The 20,119-nt window shown below is 29.7% G+C and overlaps 1 protein-coding gene across 1 annotated transcript in view; it reads right to left on the reverse strand.

The window, feature by feature from the left end:
• The window catches only part of LOC119609949 (probable serine/threonine-protein kinase fhkB), a gene marked incomplete at its 3' end in the record, with an annotated part of 33,438 nt that extends 19,945 nt beyond the window's left edge, over positions 1–13,493 (reverse strand). The window contains exons 1-2 of the mRNA XM_037965000.1: positions 13,201–13,493; positions 4,968–6,511 (exon numbers count right to left, since the gene is read on the reverse strand). Coding sequence (XP_037820928.1) covers positions 4,968–6,104 — 1,137 coding nt within the window. The remainder of the gene's footprint in view (positions 1–4,967; positions 6,512–13,200) is intronic.
• Positions 13,494–20,119: the final 6,626 nt, after the last annotated feature.

The following is a 20,119-nucleotide window of genomic DNA, read 5'->3' on the forward strand; positions in this document are numbered from 1 at the left end:
AAGGTATACGGGCGGATGAGCTCCGTCATTCATCCTGTATCATATACAATTAACACCACCACATTTCCAACGCTTAGTCCCAAAGCCTCTCCAGCCAATCTCATCTATAGTCTCGTCTATAGTCTTAACTATAGTCTCGTCTTGACTATAGTCTCGTCTATAGTCTTGACTATAGTCTCGTCTATAGTCTTGACTATAGTCTCGTCTATAGCCTTGACTATAGCCTCGTCTATAGCCTTGACTATAGCCTCGTCTATAGCCTTGACTATAGCCTCGTCTATAGTCTTGACTATAGTCTCGTCTATAGTCTTGACTATAGTCTCGTCTATAGTCTTGACTATAGTCTCGTCTATAGTCTTGACTATAGTCTCGTCTATAGTCTTGACTATAGTCTCGTCTATAGTCTTGACTATAGTCTCGTATATAGTCTTGACTATAGTCTCGTCTATAGTCTCGTCTATAGTCTCGTCTATAGTCTCGTCTATAGTCTTGACTATAGTTTCGTCTATAGTCTTGACTATAGTCTCGTCTATAGTCATGACTATAGTCTCGTCTATAGTCATGACTGTAGTCTCGTCTATAGTCTTGACTATAGTCTCGTCTATAGTCTCGTCTATAGTTTTGACGAGTCTCGTCTATAGTCTTGACTATAGTCTCGTCTATAGTCTTGAATATATTCTCGTCTATAGTGTTGACTATATTCTCGTTTATAGTCTTGACTATAGTCTCGTTTATAGTCTTGACTATAGTCTCGTCTATAGTCTTAACTATAGTCTTGACTTGACTATAGTCTCGTGTATAGTCTTGACTATAGTCTCGTCTATAGTCATGACTATAGTCTAGTCTATAGTCTTAATTATATAGTATTAACTATAGTCATGTCTATAGTCTTCACTGTAGTCGCGTCTATATTGACTATAGTCTCGTTTATAGTCTTGACTATAGTCTCTTTTACAGTCTTTACTATAGTCTCTTCTATATTCTTGACTATAGTCTCCTTTATAGTCTTGACTATAGTCTGGTGTATAGTATTGACTATAGTCTCGTCTATAGTCTTGACTATAGTCTCGTCTATAGTCTTGACTAGTAGTGCAGAGTATTTAAGATTCGTCACAGCCGACTATAGCACACTCTAACTTGTTTCTTTTCATTTTATCATCTTCCTTGTTCTGGTTTTTATCTCTGCTGTTGCCATCATCATTTTTGCTTATGGAATTTGGAATATCTGTTGTAAATTAAATCAATTAGGAAGCTTTGTTGTTTGCCAAGGAATTTCGATTTTACCTTTAACATACTCGTCATCGTCATCAGCAGTAAGTATTCCATTCACATGATGAATGGTGTTGCAATAATGATTGCTTGTGTCGTAAGGTTAGTGGCATGATGATTTAAAAGTGTCACACATATATATGTATGTTATACATATGTTGTACCTATTATAATATATATATAGGAAATCTGGTTTTATATTAAAAAAAAAATTGGCATGACATTGTCAAATTCCCAACAAAAGAAAGCTTGTTGTTCACTTGGGCAGCATAATAAAATTCCTTGATTTACCGTTTAAATAATAAATGAATCGATTGTGTTTTTCATAAAGAGCAGTTCATTATGTGAACTGAACTTTTATTCTTAAAAGGTGAGATATATATGGGAACAAAAAAGAAAGTCATATACATATATAGAGACAAAAAATTTCTGTTGTACTACTTTTATACTCTCAAACCGCCAATTTCTAGGAACAAGTTCATTGAGAGATCATTCATAACTGGATCAATCATTTAAATACGGAATTATCTACTTTTTTAGATCTCTTTGTTGAACTGATTTTAGTAAAAATTACACAAATTTTACTATTTTATATGATCATACAATAAGGACCTAAAAAGTTCTATTCTCTGTGATATGATCTTGTGATGTGGCGATGGCATGTCTAACAGACTTTACCCTTTTAAAAATTCGTGCTGATCTATAGTCGGATTCTGTCTTATAGAATTCAAAATTAAGAAATCATATCGGGATGAAACGCAAGACTCCTCTGAGCCAGTATTTCTTGTATCAATCTATATCAGGAAAATAAGTTTTATAAAGAATAGATGAGGAAATGTTCTTGGTTAAATAATTTCAATTCTGCAATATTGAAAGTAACAATGAAAACGTCTGGAAGTTAAATCCATACAAACTTCAGAATAGTCGACTTTGTGACAAGCTTTCTGAACGAAGATAAATCAGGTGGCGAAATTAACAAAAGACTAGTATGGAAAGATATACATTTGAAAGAATTTTTTTTAGTTTTGTGTGGAAATCGTTTTTGCTGAAATTTTTTTTAAAAAAGTTAAATTTTTATATGTTGGTAAAAAGTTATTTGTGGAGCTTTTTTGAATAGTTTGTGGAAGACACTATTTTTTAAAAAATTTTTGTTAAATGTTGTTATTTCTGCAATTTTATTGACCAGATCTTCGAAAATGTTGTTGAAAACATTATTTTTGAAAAAGCTTTTAATAGAGCTCCTTTTCCAAATGCTTTTTAATAAAGCTTTTTTCTGAAAAAAACTCTTTTATAGAGATTTTTATGGAAATTATCCATTAATAAAGTTCATTTTCGAAAACAATTTTTTAAAAAAAGCTTTTAATAGCTTATTTTTAAAAAGTTTTTTGAAAGAGCTGTTTGTTTTAAAGATTCTTTCAAAATTATTTGCTAAAAAAGCTTTTAATAGAGCTTATTTTTCAAAAAGCTTTTAATAGAAAATATTTATTTTAAGTTTTTGATAGAGCTTATTTTTGCAAAAAATCTTTTACAGTTTATTTCTGAAAAAGAAATTTTATTGACCAGATTTCTTAAAAAGCTGTTTAATAGACCTCTTTCATAGTTCTTTGTTGAAAAGATTATTTTTGAAAAAGTTCTTTGAAATAGCTTATTTTTGAAAATGCCTGTGATCAGTTCTCTGAAAAAGCTTTCGCTCTTTTTCCTGTAAATGCTTTTTTATACAAATGTCTTTAAAACACACTTTTATTAAGATTTCTATGAATTAAAATAAAAAGCTTTATGTGAAAATGCTTTAATATAGAGTTTTTTTGGGAAAAAAAGATTTTATTTAGAATTTCGTAAGCTCTTTTAGAGAGTGTTGTTTTAAAGAGTTATTGATATTATTTTTGTAAAAAAACATCTTTTAAAGATATTTTTGTAAAGAAGCTTAATTATAGAACTTTTTGTAAAACAAATTTTTAACTGTTAACTGTGCTGTAACTTTTTATAAAAAAGTTTTTTTTTATTGAACTTTTTGTAAAAAGGCTCTTTATTGAGCATTATGTGAAAAAATTATTCATTACAGCTTTTTATAAAAAAAGTTTTTATGAAAAAAGTAAGTTTTTAAAACTTTCTGTGAAAAAGTTATTTTTTTATGGAAAAAAACAAAACTCTTTTATAGAACTGTTTTTGAAAAAGGGGCTTTTTTTAAAAACTTTGTTAGCACTTTTATAGAGCTTTTCGTGAAAAAGTTATTTTTTAGAGCTTTTTATGAAAAAAGTTAGTTTTTAAAACTTACTGCGAAAAAAGTTATTTTTTAGAAATTTTGCTGAATTTAAGAGTTAAGTTAAAAAGAGTTAAGTTAAAAACTCTTATAGAGCTTTTTGTGGAAAAAAGTTATGTTGTTTTTAACATTTGCTGAAACCATGTTCTTTTTAGGGACTTTTGTGAAAAAAACTCTTTTATAGAGCTTTTTCTAAAAAAGCTATTTTTAGAGCTTTTTGTAAAAAAAGTTAGTTTTTGAAACTTTTTGTGAAAAAAGTGATTTTTTAGAACTTTTTGTCAAAAAAAGTTATTTTTTAGAACTTTTGGTCAAAAAAAAGTTATTTTTTTAGAACTTTTGGTCAAAAAAAAAGTTATTTTTTAGAGCCTTTTGTGAAAAAATTACTCTTTTATAGAGCTTTTTGTGAAATAACGTTTTTTAACTTTTTGGTGAAACAAGTTCTTTTTTACAGACTTTTGTGGAAAAAACTCATTTATAGAGCCTTTTCTTAAAAAGCTATTTTTTAGAGCTTTTTGTGAAAAAGTTTGCTTTTGAAACTTTTTGTGGAAAATGTTCTTTTTTTAGAACTTTTGGTCAAAAAAAAAAAGTAATCTTTTATAGAGCTTTTTGCGAAATAAAACTGTGTTGGATCTTTTTTTATGGAAAAGCTTTTTATATATTAAGAGCTTTTTAATAAAAAATCTCTTTTGTAGAGCTTTTTTCTGAAAAGCTATTTTATAAGACTTTTTCTGAAAAGCTATTTTATAAAGCTCTTTTTAAAAAACTTTAAAAATTAGAACATTTCCTTAAAACTGCTCTTTTTCATAAAAAAAAGCTTTTTAATAAAAATTCTTCTTTTAAAATAAATTTTACTAAGAATTTACACTTTCAGACTTCTGCGCACTTTTAAGTGGGTGGTCGTTATGTCTATGGCAATAGCTAAACAAGAATTTGGCGGGTTTCCCCTTTAACATTTTGATCATTTGTTAATTACGTGAAGAAAAAAAAACTCTTAGCAATTATTTAACAATTTTGTAAAGCAGCACAGCAAGAGTACATCTGTGCAAATGTTTTTATCATATGGTGTGGGACACAGAAAATAAGTTAAGGCGGGCCAAGACAACAAAAGGGAGAAGGGGAAACACGATTAAACTATTTTTTAATAAAATCTAATATTTTAAGTTTTTTTTTACGTCGTTATTTAAATTAACAACTAGTTGTTAATGAGTTAAAAACCGGCATTTTTTGTAATACTAATTATTATGTAGCATATTTAAAGGGGCAAGCAAAACAGAGCAGTGATAAGTTTAAATGATTAAACAATGACTACGAAGGACCATAAAGCTAAACTAATTGCCATTTTTTTTACCTGCACTGTTTCGGACATGATTCATTAGTAATTTTTATAAGATATATAGCAAGAATCAAATATTGCAATTAATTTAATCTTTATACTTACATCAAGTTTAGAACGAGTTATCCTGGCATATGAACGATCACTTAAATTGTTATCATCGTCATAGGAAATGCCATCGTTATTGTCGTTATCACCTTCATCTTCATTGTAGTCATCGTCGTCGTTGTCAGCATCATCATCATCATCATCTTCTTGATCAGAATAATAATCTTCATAATTTTGTTGAGCCGGTTGTTCATTGAGATATTCTGGTTTCTTATGTTGATGCATATGATGATGATGATCATGATTATGTTGCTGATGATGATGATGTTGATTATTGTCATGATTTTCCAGTTCAGCTGTTTCATTTAATTTTGTGTTGTTATCTTTTGTTGTTGTTTTTGGCAAGTTCCATTTAGAATTTTCATTTGTTGGCGAGGAAAACATTGTTGCAACCACATTGTCTGACTGATGATTGTCAATGCCACCGTCATCACTGCTGCTGCTGCGACTGTTGCTGGCCTGTTGGTGTTTGGTGGTTGAAGGCGTTGAAATTAATCTGTTGTTGTAGTGCTTAAGATGGGTGTGTTCCTGTCTAGAATTAGACAAAGTTTCAGTTTGCATGCTCATATAGTTTGAACTTGACTTTTTCATATTACGAAGATGTTGCTTCATCAGATGTATAGAAAGTGAAGGCTTTGATGTTGTCGACGATGTTGAAGAGGCAACTTTATGATCTTTTGTTTTATAATAGATTTCGTCCTTATTAGTAAAAGGCAGTTGTTGTTGTTGTTTAATTAAAAACTCATTATCACTACTCAGAGATACAGGGGAAGCGGAGGTTGATGAAACTGATGAAATAGAAGAACTGGTTGTGAATTCTAAACTAGGTGTGTCAGCGTTATAATGCTGTTGGTGCTGTTGTTGATGATGGTGGTGGGAATGATGTTGATGTTTATTATGATGTCCATGTTGGTGTTGTTGTTGTTGTTGCTCTAGCTTATCATCTGTATTAATATCACCGCTAAACTTATGATGTTTATAATTGTGTGTTTGGTGAGCCTGATGTTGTTGATGTTTATGATTCGTTTGAAGTTTTGCCTGCACATTATGTGACACCACTGCCAACACTACTATCAGCAGGATAAAGTTGCTAAAGTTAAACATTTTTCTAAGGTGGGGTTTAACTTTTTTCATATTTTTTTTTTTTAATATTTTTACTTTTTTTTTTTTTGAAATTTTCTTATTATTTCCTTAGTAAGTTTCTAAGTTAACTTTTGATTTTTTTTTTGTACAACTTTAAATTTCAATTGTTCTTTTAAAAATTTTTCTTAATTTTTTCACACCTTCACTTTTCATTATACTTTTCATTCTCACTTGTTGTATATATATTTTTTTTAATATTTTTATATAATTTTTATTTAAAATTCTTTTATTTTGTTTGTTGTTTCTAGATTCGTGTGAATTTTTGCTGTTGTTGTATTTATTATAGAAATTTCTTAGAAATTTTACACTTGGCTTGTTCTCAATTCAATCCTAAGTGTTGTTGTTTATAGTTGGTTTTGTTCATATCTTTGTTAAATATAAATAAAAATATTTATTATCTTTTTTTTATTGTTTAAGTAAATAAATATTGGAAAAATATATATTCAAACAAGTGTTAATAATTTATTTGTTTATTGGAAAAGTCATTTCACCTCAAACCGTTAATAAGATTTTAATTCAAATATTTATATAAATTTTCTTAAAATATTAAAATTAGAAATTTATAATATGGCATCAAATACCTGTTAAGTTTTTATTTAAATACTAGCTATACCCTGTGTGCTTTGCTACCCTAAAAGGAATATGTATAAATAAATACCAGATTTATTATATGTAACATATGAAAGATGTCAAGCAAATTATTGCAAGTTCGCCAGTTTCTATCTATCGCCAATTTCTATCTATCTATAAAAAATTTGAATAATATAAGAGTTTCCAATATGCACGAAATTTTGTATTTAATTCATATATGTTGTGCCAAGCCACCCATTGAAAGTCCACCCGTTATGCTCTAAATGTTCACATGAATTTCAAAGTTCTCCATGTAAAATTTGAAGATTCTAGCTCTAATAGTTTCTCAGATATACGAATTTTTCTATTTGATTCATGTGGGGGCTTCAAGACCCCCCAGATGAAAGACCGCTTTTTTCCTCCAAAATGTTCAAATGAATATTTAAGTTCTTCGTGCAAAATTTGAAGAATTTAGTTCCATTAATTTTCCAGATAAACGATTTTTTGTCTTTAATTAATATAGGAGGTGCCGCTCCCCTCATGGGTAGTCCGCCAATTTATTACCCAAAATGTTTTGATGGAGGTTAAAGTTTTTCGTGCAAAATTTTAAGATTCTAACTGTAATAGTTTCCAAGATAAACGTATTTTTGTATTTAATTTATATGGGAGGTGCCACGTGCAAAGTTTTAAGAATTTAGTTCTATTAGTTTCCCAGATCAACGAATCAAAATGTTTACATGGATGTTAAAGTTCTTCGTGCTAAATTTTAAGAATTTAGTTATATTAGTTTCCCAGATAAACGAATTTTTGTGTCTAATTTATATGGGAGGTGCCACGCCCCCTAATGCTAGTCCGCCTACTTTTTGTCCTAAATGATCATATTGACACTAAAGTGGCTCCGAAAAAATTTGAGGACTCTAACTGTTATATTATCTCAAATATACGGATTTTATATTTTCTTAATGTGGGCGTGGCTCATCGCCCACTTCAATTTTCGAAATAAAAAGTAGCCTATTACCTATTCCAGACATGCCGGAATACGCTGTGAAAATTTCAAGAAAATCGGTTCAGCCGTTTAGTAGTCTATAACGTTCAAACATACAAACATACAAACAAACACACATTCATTTTTATATATTTAAATATATATAAGAAAACTTCTAAAGCTGTGTTTTGAATATTTTGTTTGGAAATTTAAAATTATAAAATGAGTTGAGTAAATGCGTACTCAAATCAAGTACGGATTTTCTTAAAACAAGTACAAAATACTTGCTTGCTTCAAGTCAGATCTCATAAGTACGAAAAAATCCTATTTTAAGCCTTTATTTTGAGAATTCAGAGGAAAATCGGATTGATTTGGAATGTGAAAGATTGAATTAATACCAAAATGTTCTTGATTTGAGCACGATTTGTACTTAATTTAAGAACATTTTCAGCAATAAAGTTAATAACAAAAGAAAATAGTTCCCAAAGAAGTTAGAGTTCTATACAGAACAAGACACTTTTCTATACGGAAAACTGTCTTAATAAAGAAGTAACTTTTCTATACAGAAAACTGTCGCAAAAATCCATTTTTCATTACAGAAAACTGTCCTCCCCATGAAGACACTTTTCTATACAGAAAACTATCCTCAACAAGAAGTCACTTTTCTTTACAGAAAACTATCCTCCCTAAGAAAACACTTTTCTATACATAAAACTGTCTTCCCTAAGAAGATACTTTGTTACACAGAAAACTACCTTAGTCAAGAAGACACTTTTCTATACAGAAAACTGTCCTCGCCTAGAAAACGCCTCTCTTCTATCTTCTCCAAAGAGACGCTTCTCTAAACGGACAACTGTCTCCCCAAGAAGACACTATCACTTTTCTATACAGAAAAAAACTCTTCGCCAAGAATACACTTTTACTTTTCTGTATAAAAGAACGTCTTATTGGGGTGTCTTCTTGGAAAACTATACTCCCCAAGAAGACACTTTTCTATACAGCAAACTGTCTTCACTAAGAAGACACTTTTACCTCTCTGAACGGAAAACTATCTTCCCCAGGAAGACACTTTTATTTCTCTATACTAACAACTGTCTTTACCAAGAAGACACTATTACTTTTCTATACAGAAAACTATCTTCCCCAAGAAGACACTTTGTTATACAGAAAACTATTTTCCCCAATAAGACACTTTTAATTCTCTATACAGAAAACTACCAAGAAGGCACAAAAATATGTCTTCCCCAAGAAGCAACTTTTATTTTTTCTATACTAAAAACTGTCTTTCCCAAGAAGACACTATTACTTTTCTAAACAGAAAACCAAGAAGACACTTTGTTATACAGAAAACTATTTTCCCCAAGAAGACACTTTTAATTCTCTATACAGAAAACTACCAAGAAGACACAAAAATATGTCTTCCCCAAGAAGACACTTTTATTTCTCTATACTAAAAACTATCAAGAAGACTCTATTACTTTTCTAAACAGAAAACTATATTCCCCAAGAAGACACTTTGTTATACAGAAAACTATTTTCCCCAAGAAGACACTTTTGTTTGTCTATGCTAAAAACTGTCTTTCCCAAGAAGACACTATTACTTTTCTATAAAGAAAACTATTTTCCCCAAGAAGACCCAAAATAATAATATTTTAGCTTTCTGATAAAAAAATCGTGTTAATGAAAATGCTTTATAAATTTATAAATGAAAAAAGCTCTTTGGTTGAAAAATAGTTGTCAGTGAAAGAAAATAGGCCGAAAGAAACTTTCTTTGTAAAAAGCTTTTTACATAAACACTTTTAAATAATAGTTCTTTAGTAATAAAAGCTTTATTAATAGTAGTAGATTAAAAGCTTTTTTAAAGAAAAGTTTAAAAGTTTGGGAAAACAACTAAACTTTTAATTGAAAAGCTTTTTACTAAAAAGCTTTGTTAAAGCTGTCCGGTATTAAGCTATATTTGTTACAAATAAAGAAATAAAATCTTATATGAAGTAAGCTTTTTTGTAGAATATTAAATAAAATTTGTTTTTTTAGAATCCTAATTTTAGAAAATTATTTTGAAATTTTTTTTTTTTATGATCGATTCCTAATATTGTATGTCTCTTTTTTACAGATATCTCCAATACTACTATCTCGAAGGTAAGGAAATTTAACACATTTTAAATCACTAACTAAAATTATATGGAATAAGCAAATTAAAAAATATATCGAATTTTTTTCGTAAGTTTTTATTAATGATCAAAATGATTTAAAAATTATATCTGAAAACTCTTCTAGAAGAGGCTTACTTCTACAGGCCACTAGGGAATAAAAGGCAATGAAATAATGAATGCTTTTAAAATAAAGAGAATAACGACCTATTTTTACAAGTTTTAATCTAATCCAATCCAAAGCTTTCAGAACATTTTTTATAAATTTTAATATTATTTGAGAAGTTTCTGTTTAAAATGATTTTAGAAGAACAATTTTTAAAATATGTTATCCATTACATGGATTTGTATTAATTACAATTACTTTTTTTTAAATTATATAATATATACCATATATACCATTACAATATACCCTTACAATTATAAGTTGTTGTAGATAGTTTAATCATAAATAATTGTAATTGGTTCTATTACATATTACAAGTAATTGTAGTTGTTATAATCAATTACATGTAATTGATAACAATTCAATTAGAATTACTTTACTTGTAATTGATAAACATTTTAATTTTGATAGAATTGTTGTTCTGCATTCATTACAATTACTTTTTTTAGAATTGTGTAAATGTAATTGAATTGTTTTACATTACAATTACTTGTAATTGCATGTTCAAAATCGTTGTAATTGATATTGTAATGAATTACTTAATGGAATCATATGGGGCGCCTGTTAAATGATTTTCCATTACAGTTACAAGTAATTATAATTATTGATAGTTCAATTATAAGTAATTACAATTGGTTCCATTACATAATATAACTAATTGTTATTTATAGTGTAATGAACTACTTGCTGTAATAATGTAATCAGTTAATTGTAATTTGTTTAATTGTTTCATTACATATTATACGTAATTGTTATTGATACGGTAAATAATTACTTTATATAATCATTTGGGGGAGCCTGATTACTTTTATCACTTTTCTTTCTAATTTTACTCTTTGGGCCTGACAATTACTTGTAAATGTTATTAATAGCAATTACTTTAATTGTAATTAAGAAAAATTAAATTTTGAAAGTATGTTAGCATTACTTTGTTTTGTATTTATTACAATCACTTTTTTAAAAAAGTAATTATAAAGGGTTATTGTGCCATTACACATTACAAGTAATTGTAATTAACACTGTAATGAAATACTTGGTGTAAACATGTAATCAATTGTAAATAATTGTAATTCATTATTGTTCTATTACTTATTACAAATAATTGTAATTACTACTGTAATGCATTTTGCTTGTTTTAAACATTAGAGGATCTTCATAACTTTTATAGTACATTTGGTTTCTATTTAATAATTAGAACTCACTCACTTTTCTTTCAAATTTAATCATATTTTTATTAAATGCCCTATATTATTACGTAAAATTTCTTGGAAATATAATTACAATTACTTTTTAAAAATTTGTAATTAAATGGTTTTCCATTACAATTATATGTAATTATAATGAGTGAATGATCAATTATAAGTAATTGTAATTACTAACTGTGCCATTACACATTACAAGTAATTGTTATTAACACTGCAATGAATTGCTTGCTGTAATTATGTAATCAATTGTAAATAATTGTAATTCATTATTGTTCTATTACTTATTACAAGTAATTGTAATTACTACTGTAATGCATTACTTGTTTTAAACATTAGAACAGCCTAATAACTTTTATAGTTCATTTGGTTTCTTAGTGGTCATTAGAACTCACTCACTTTTCTTACAAATTTAAACATTTTTTTATTAAATGCCCATATATTATTAATTGAAATTTTTTGGAAATATAATTTCAATTACTTTTTAAAATTATGTATTTGTAATTAAATGGGTTTCCATTACAATTATATACATATATTTAGAATGGGTGATATTTGAATTATAAGTACTTGTAATTGATTATTATGCTATTACACATTACAAGTAATTGTAATTAACATGTAATCCAATGTACGTAATTGTAATTCATTATTGTTCTATTACTCATTACAAATAATTGTAATTACTACTGTAATGCATTACTTGTTTTAAACATTAGAGCAAACCTAATTACTTTTATAGTTTATTTGGTTTCTAAGTGATCATTAGAACTCACTCACTTTTCTTTCAAAATTAAACAATTTTTATTAAATGCTCATATATTATTAATTGAAATTTCTTGGAAATATAAATTACAAACGCGCACAATACATTTTTGTTAATTTTGTTTTTGTTAAACAATTAAATGGCACTGGATTAACACACAAACAAAAAAAATATAAATTTTGTTTGAACGATTTTATTTGTATAAATTTTTATACAAAATCAAATAATGTCAATTACAAGACAATTTATGTATGCGCGAACAATTTGCAAACCAAAATCGTAATCATATACATTTTTTCTTTAGCTGTTAATTACGCATTTTACGCGAATATGTAAATTAAATTGAATGGAAATGCAGTTGGAGTTCATTAGATTATTACAACACTCGTTCGTAAGGAGGGAGGAGTAGGTTTTTTTTTTTAAGCTAAAACGCTTTTTAAGCTTAACACTTTAAATGTTTGAAGAAAAAATGTGTATTCAAACTGCAATTACTTGTAATGATCGTGTATTTGTATTTGACGACTATGAACGACCCAATTAAAAATTTTTTATTTAAAAATTTGCATGTTACACTTGAAAATCTTTGTTGTTAATTATCGTTTAAATATATTTGTTGTTGCAGTTGTCTGCAGTTATGGTAAATGTTGCGTTTTCATTTCTTAACATTTGCCTGTATGAATTTTTGAGATTTTTTTTTTTATAAATTTTTCTTATTTGATTTATTAGTTTGTCGTGTTGGAATTTTTCAAAATCAATGATGCAGTTTTATTTTATTTGAACTTTTTTGCTTCACTGTGTGTAAATTTTTTTTCTTTCATTTTTAACAATTTAATTTATTTTTATTTGTTTATTTGTATTTTGCTAGCGTTTAAACTTATTTCATAAATCAATGAGAAATGTTAAAAAATGTGTTTGGCACACACATTGGCTTGTTTAACTAAACGCCCACCAGTGTCTGTCTGTCTGTCCGTCTGTCCGTCCTTCCGTCTGGTTTAAAATATTTATGGCTTTAGCTGGTTTTTTATTTCGTTTTTGAAGAATCCGAAATATTTGCTTTTATTTAAAACGTTTTACCGCTTATTTATGGGAATTATACCAGATTTGTTTGTCTAAATTTATTTAGTTAAAAATCATCACGTTTTTTTATTTTTTTTAAAAAAATTTTTTAATGCATTAACTGTCTCCACTTTGAAAGAAGTTTGCAAATCTTATATATAAAAAAATCACACTTGTTAAAGGTTTACTGACCCGATCATTCAGTTATATTCTTTATAAAAACTTTTTTTCTTCCATAAACCACTAATTTCAGATTTTTATTAATTTTTCCCGAACAAAAGATCACTTTAAGCAAGAAATTTTTTTTTATATACAAAAAAATCCTTTATTAGCAAGTTTAACAGTTTCGTTGTTTCTTGTTTTTATTCATTATTATTATAATTTTTTTGTCTTCTTCTTTGCTATATATAATATTGTTAATAATCTTGCTAAAAATTTTTATTCAAATGAACAAGCGTTTTAACGTTGTTTACTCGTTCGCTGTTCTCGCGTATCTGATGGAACGGCACACGACTAAAATATTTAAACCCCAAACCTAGCATTCGCTTAAATGATCATTATTTTGATCATAATCATCTACAGCAGTGGCGTTGTCGTTGACGTCATTAAAAACGTTGACGGCGACATTGTGTGCCTGCTCTTTATTGTTGTTGTTGTACTTACAGCTGATTATTTTGTTGTTCTCTGTTTATAAAACATTTCGAAGACCAACAACAGATCGTAGATCTTCTCCACCAAATGTCAGAGTTGTACAAGTTTGTAGATTTCTTTTGAGCATTTTTAAAGGGGGATTTAAAATATGTTGGTATTCTTTGCACATTGGTGTGAAAATGTAGTTTTGTAGGCAGATTTTTTCTTACATTAATTCGAGGAGTACAAAACAAATAGCTCCATCCTTTAAACCTAAAAGCTATTAGGGTCAAATGGGACCCAATCGTTATGAAAATCGGCTTTATAGTTATAGAAAGCTTAGTTGTCCTAATTTTTGAAGACATTGTAATATATTTCACGTAGTAGCCCTAAACCGAAGGTCCTCTAGCAAAGGGTCTAGGTTATATAATGAACCGATTTCAAGGATATTCAATACACTTCGTCCTTAAGCCCTAAAACACGTATGGTTCAAATTGCATTAATATATTTCGTAAACTTCGTCTAAAAGGTTTAACATGGACCTCCAGCCGAACAGAACGGACATTGCTTAAGCGACTCCGAGTTATTTCGCGTCGATCGATATATAAGTAATACCATTACTTTTGTGCTTCACAAACTTTAGCATAAAGCGCATAAAACCACAAAGCTAGCGGCCCTCAGTCTTGAACTAACCACATGACTATATAATTAGGATGTTGGAAATCAAGAAAAGACGAGCATAGAAGGATCTTAAGATAGCGGTGCTCAGTCTTGAACTAACCATATGACTATATCACCTCACCTAGTGACTGTGATAGAGAATTCAAAGACAGAGATTCTTCCTGAAGCTAGTTTTGCTGATGTAGTGATTGAATATATCTCCAAGGCTTTCGTGTCTTCTGCAAAGAACTTGTCATAAGACTTTCTCATCATCTTGTTCGTTTATTACTCTGCTCATAAGGACTATAACCTTGAAGAGTTAAGGGGAGTAAATCTAATAAAAATGGTAAAGTATATTAAACTTACAAAGCGGTATGAAAGGAAAGCTAATGAGCTATATAGAGGCAGTCTACATGATACTGGAGGCATTGGCACCAGTACTTCTCTGAGGGCTCACTTTGGATCAATTGTTGGTCTTGTGTATACACACATACTTGTGTGGTCAAATTTAAACCTAATCTAAGGACTATGTAGACGATCATACATAGGCGGACATATTAGCCTGAACTTCTTGGAAATCTGTAACACAATTAAAGTCACAATTAACTATATCATTCCACCTAGTGACTCTGAGAGATAGTTCGAAGACAGAGTTTCTTCCTGAAGCTACTGTTGCTGGGATAGTGATTGAATATAACACAAGCGCTTTTACAGATCGTTCAAACATTGTCTTCGTGTCTTCTGCAAAGAACTTGGTATGAGAATTTCTCATCATCTTGTTCGTTTTTTTTCTTTGGTCTACACTGTCATACGTATTAGCCAGAATGTCTAACAAAAATCTCTAATGCAATGAATGTCACAATTCCGCTGGAGTCCATTAGAAGTGGTAATCTCAGATTTGTTTTTTAAAGTTTGAAATCTAATATATTAATCTGAACAAATCCGTAATAGATGGTAGATATCTAGTAGACTTGGGATACCCTTCAATGAATATAGATGAAACGGTCTTTCACCCTCCTTAGCGTTTACATTATAACTAACTTTGGTGAGTTATCTGGTTCTGGACTTAATAACCTACGAGATTTCTCACGTCTAGAGCCCGAATCTAAAGATAAATTGAGGAGTAATATTTAGAGATTTTCGACGCTATTAGACCGTTAACGCGTAATGAACTACCATGATAATCAACTGAACATTCTGATTGACCTTTGACCTTAATACTCCTTTAGAATATAACTGTTCTTAAAAAGATATAATTGAACAATTTTAATGGAAAATAGAAAATGTTAAAAAAATTTCATTGATCATTGATCTTTGACTCTGATTGGGTAGCTCCATCTCAGGTACAATCTAGTTAATCATAAATCAGTTTTGGTGTCCTGACAAAACGGAGACCTTTCGACACTACTTGACTAACTGTTTAGTGAATAATGAACTATCATGTTAATCTACTAATCAATCTTATTGACCTTTGACTATAGACTAGACTATAGACAAGACTATAGACTAGGCTATAGACTAGATTATAGACTAGACTATAGACTAGACTATAGACTAGACTATAGACTAGACTATAGACTAGACTAAAGACTAGACTATAGACTAGACTATAGACTAGACTATAGACTAGACTATAGACTAGACTATAGACTAGACTATAGGCTAGACTATAGACTAGACTATAGGCTAGACTATAGACTAGACTATAGACTAGAATATAGACTGGACTATAGACTGTACTATAGACTAGACTAGACTAGACTAGACTAGACTATAAGACTAGACTATAGACTAGACTATAGACTAGACTATAGACTAGACTATAGACTAGACTATAGACTAGACTATAGACTAGACTATAGACTAGACTATAGACTAGACTATAGACTAGACTATAGACTAGACTATAGACTAGACTATAGACTAGACTATAGACTAGACTATAGACTAGACTATAGACTAGACTATAGACTAGACTAGACTATAGACTAGACTTTTTAATCCACGTTACCGATTTTATAAACTTCTTGTTCTACTTTTAGTATTTTATTCCTAATAAGTACCATTTTTCCCAATCACACAGATTCAATACACTTTTCCAACCCTGAGTCTCCAACTTTTAAATCGCATTCATAAAAAAACCTGCTCAATTACTCGATCACTCACAATTCACTCACAAACAAATATTTCATGCCGGCTTTTTGCAATTCTCTCTCACATTTTTATATCTTCTTAACGAAATAAATACCACAATCATTCCTATGTTGGGGCTTTAATTTCTGCCATACAAACCCCTTTCCTTAACTATACAATACACTCATTTATATATTATGGTTTCAGTACATTTTTCCTGTGAGTCATTTACAAAATATTTCTCAGTCTAAAAGATTTTCAAACGATTTACACTCAATTTAATGTTTTGGTAGTTTTTTTGGAAATACATGTGAAGTTTAATTGTTTATATGGAACTATATATAAACAAATATATATCGAGTACCAGCTAATATATTTATGGTTTTTGTATAAAGAGTTCAAATTTAAAATTATTATTTTGAACTTTAGTATATAAATGAAGATATTCCCCATGAATATTAGTCATAAAGTAAATAAGGATTAACTCAGCTTAAATTTAAGAGGAATATTTAAGTTCATGCGCTAATAAAGAGGGCAGAGTTTGGACTTTGTCTTATCCCGTTTATGGGAGAGTTCCTTCATGAAAATGAAAATTATTTGGTGTCAAGTGTATAGGATACTCAAGAACTTGAACAAAGCGTTTATAACATGGACCGGCGGAACCATGGACAAAAATTGCCACCTGCTTGTGGATGCAAGCACCGAAAAGAGGGATGTAGAGTCGTCTAACAGATCACCCTATGGTTCAAAAATAACCATCGTGAAATAAGAGCGGCAAGGTAGATATATGTTCACATTACATTACTTCGACTTATACCCTCTCAGGAAGTGGAAGCGTATAATCAATTTAACTAAGCTGGCAACTTTGTCTTATAAAAAGCTTTTTTTTCTTAATGCTCTCTCAACCACCTCCTACCACATCATCTAGTATAATTCAACAGAAAATAATAAAAATAAATAAAATTTTCATAAAATGAAATTTTTATTCTTATTTATTAAAACTAACGCCACCAATTCTAAAAGAAATCATTATGGAAATAAATGCATGCAAATAAATGCGTCAGCAGATGCATCTTCCATCCATCTGTCACACTGAAATCTAGAACAACGAAAAGATTAGAAAAAAATATTAAATTAAATAAACCGATGTTTGTTAAATAAACAAAAATCGCTCTAATATACACAATATATACTATTTAATGCAACCACTTTACATTTAATGCAATTAAGTATAAATATTAATCATAAAATAAACTTACGCTGCTTTTAGTTTTTGAGTGATTAAGAGAGTATGAAAGTTTTTTTTACAATACATACATCATTATCATCATCGTTATTAAAATGTGTTGCAGAAAATTATTGTATGAATTTTGAAGAAATTTATTTGCAGAGAAGTTTTTGAATATTTGAAAGCTAAATAAGATCAATTACTTTTTTTGATTTAGTAGTTTCTGCTGTTTGGGTGGTAATTCGAAAATTGGGTTACCATAAGATGTTAGTCTTCTTTGCCTAGAAGAATAACACATTACTTGCTCAGGTTTAGAAGCCTTTAGCAAGTCATCCGGCGGAATCGAATTCAAAGACAAAAATCCATATCACGAAGGTAATGCTCTGTATTTGATGGGATCATAAGATTGCCAGTTCAGACGTTTCCCCTACCGAAGCCGATTTGTTTCGATAGACTATAGACTAGACTATAGACTAGACTATAGTCTACACTATAGACTAGACTATAGACTAGACTATAGACTAGACTAGACTAGACTATAGACTAGACTATAGACTAGACTATAGACTAGACTATAGACTAGACTATAGACTAGACTATAGACTAGACTATAGACTAGACTAGACTAATAGACTAGACTATAGACTAGACTATAGACTAGACTATAGACTAGACTATAGACTAGACTAGACTATAGACTAGACTATAGACTAGACTATAGACTAGACTATAGACTAGACTATAGACTAGACTATAGACTAGACTATAGACTAGACTATAGACTAGACTATAGACTAGACTATAGACTAGACTATAGACTAGACTATAGACTAGACTATAGACTAGACTATAGACTAGAATTTAGTCTACACTATAGACCAGACTAAAGACTTGACTATAGACTAGACCACTGACTAGACTATAGATTATAGACTGGACGATATACTAGACTATAGACTAGACTATTGACTAGACTATAGGCTAGACTATAGACTAGACTATTGACTAGACTATAGGCTAGACTATAGGCTAGACTATATACCGGACTATAGCCTAGACTATAGACTAGACTATAGACTAGACTATACTAGACTAGACTATACTAGACTAGACTGTAGATAGACTATAGACTAGACTATAGACTAGACTGTAGACTAGACTGTAGACTAGACTGTAGACTAGACTGTAGACTAGACTAGATAGACTATAGACTAGACTGTAGACTAGACTATAGACTAGACTATAGACTAGACTGTAGACTAGACTATAGACTAGACTATAGACTAGACTATAGACTAGACTATAGACTAGACTATAGAACTAGGACTAGACTAGACTATAGACTAGACTATAGACTAGACTATAGACTAGACTATAGACTAGACTATAGACTAGACTATAGACTAGACTATAGACTAGACTATAGACTAGACTATAGACTAGACTATAGACTAGACTATAGACTAGACTATAGACTAGACTATAGACTAGACTATAGACTAGACTATAGACTAGACTATAGACTAGACTATAGACTAGACTATAGACTAGACTATAGACTAGACTATAGACTAGACTATAGACTAGACTATAGACTAGACTATAGACTAGACTATAGACTAGACTATAGACTAGACTATAGACTAGACTATAGACTAGACTATAGACTAGACTATAGACTAGACTATAGGCTAGTCTATAGACTAGACTATAGACTAGACTATAGACTAGACTATAGACTAGACTATAGACTAGACTATAGACTAGACTATAGACTAGACTATAGACTAGACTATAGACTAGACTATAGACTAGACTATAGACTAGACTATAGACTAGACTATAGACTAGACTATAGACTAGACTATAGACTAGACTATAGACTAGACTATAGACTAGACTATAGGCTAGACTATAGACTAGACTATAGACTAGACTATAGACTAGACTATAGACTAGACTATAGACTAGACTATAGACTAGACTATACACTAGACTATAGACTAGACTATAGACTAGACTATAGACTAGACTAGACTAGACTATAGACTAGACTATAGACTAGACTATAGACTAGACTATAGACTAGACTATAGACTAGACTATAGACTAGACTATAGACTAGACTATAGACTAGACTATAGACTAGACTAGACTAGACTATAGACTAGACTATAGACTAGACTATAGACTAGACTATAGACTAGACTATAGACTAGACTATAGACTAGACTATAGACTAGACTATAGACTAGACTATAGACTAGACTATAGACTAGACTATAGACTAGACTATAGACTAGACTATAGACTAGACTATAGACTAGACTATAGACTAGACTATAGACTAGACTATAGACTAGACTATAGACTAGACTATAGACTAGACTATAGACTAGACTATAGACTAGACTATAGACTAGACTATAGACTAGACTATAGACTAGACTATAGACTAGA

This window comes from Lucilia sericata, unplaced genomic scaffold, assembly GCF_015586225.1.
Source record: "Lucilia sericata isolate MDLA Ls3-8-SP2 unplaced genomic scaffold, ASM1558622v1 Contig001090F_arrow, whole genome shotgun sequence".
Classification (NCBI taxonomy): domain Eukaryota; kingdom Metazoa; phylum Arthropoda; class Insecta; order Diptera; family Calliphoridae; genus Lucilia; species Lucilia sericata.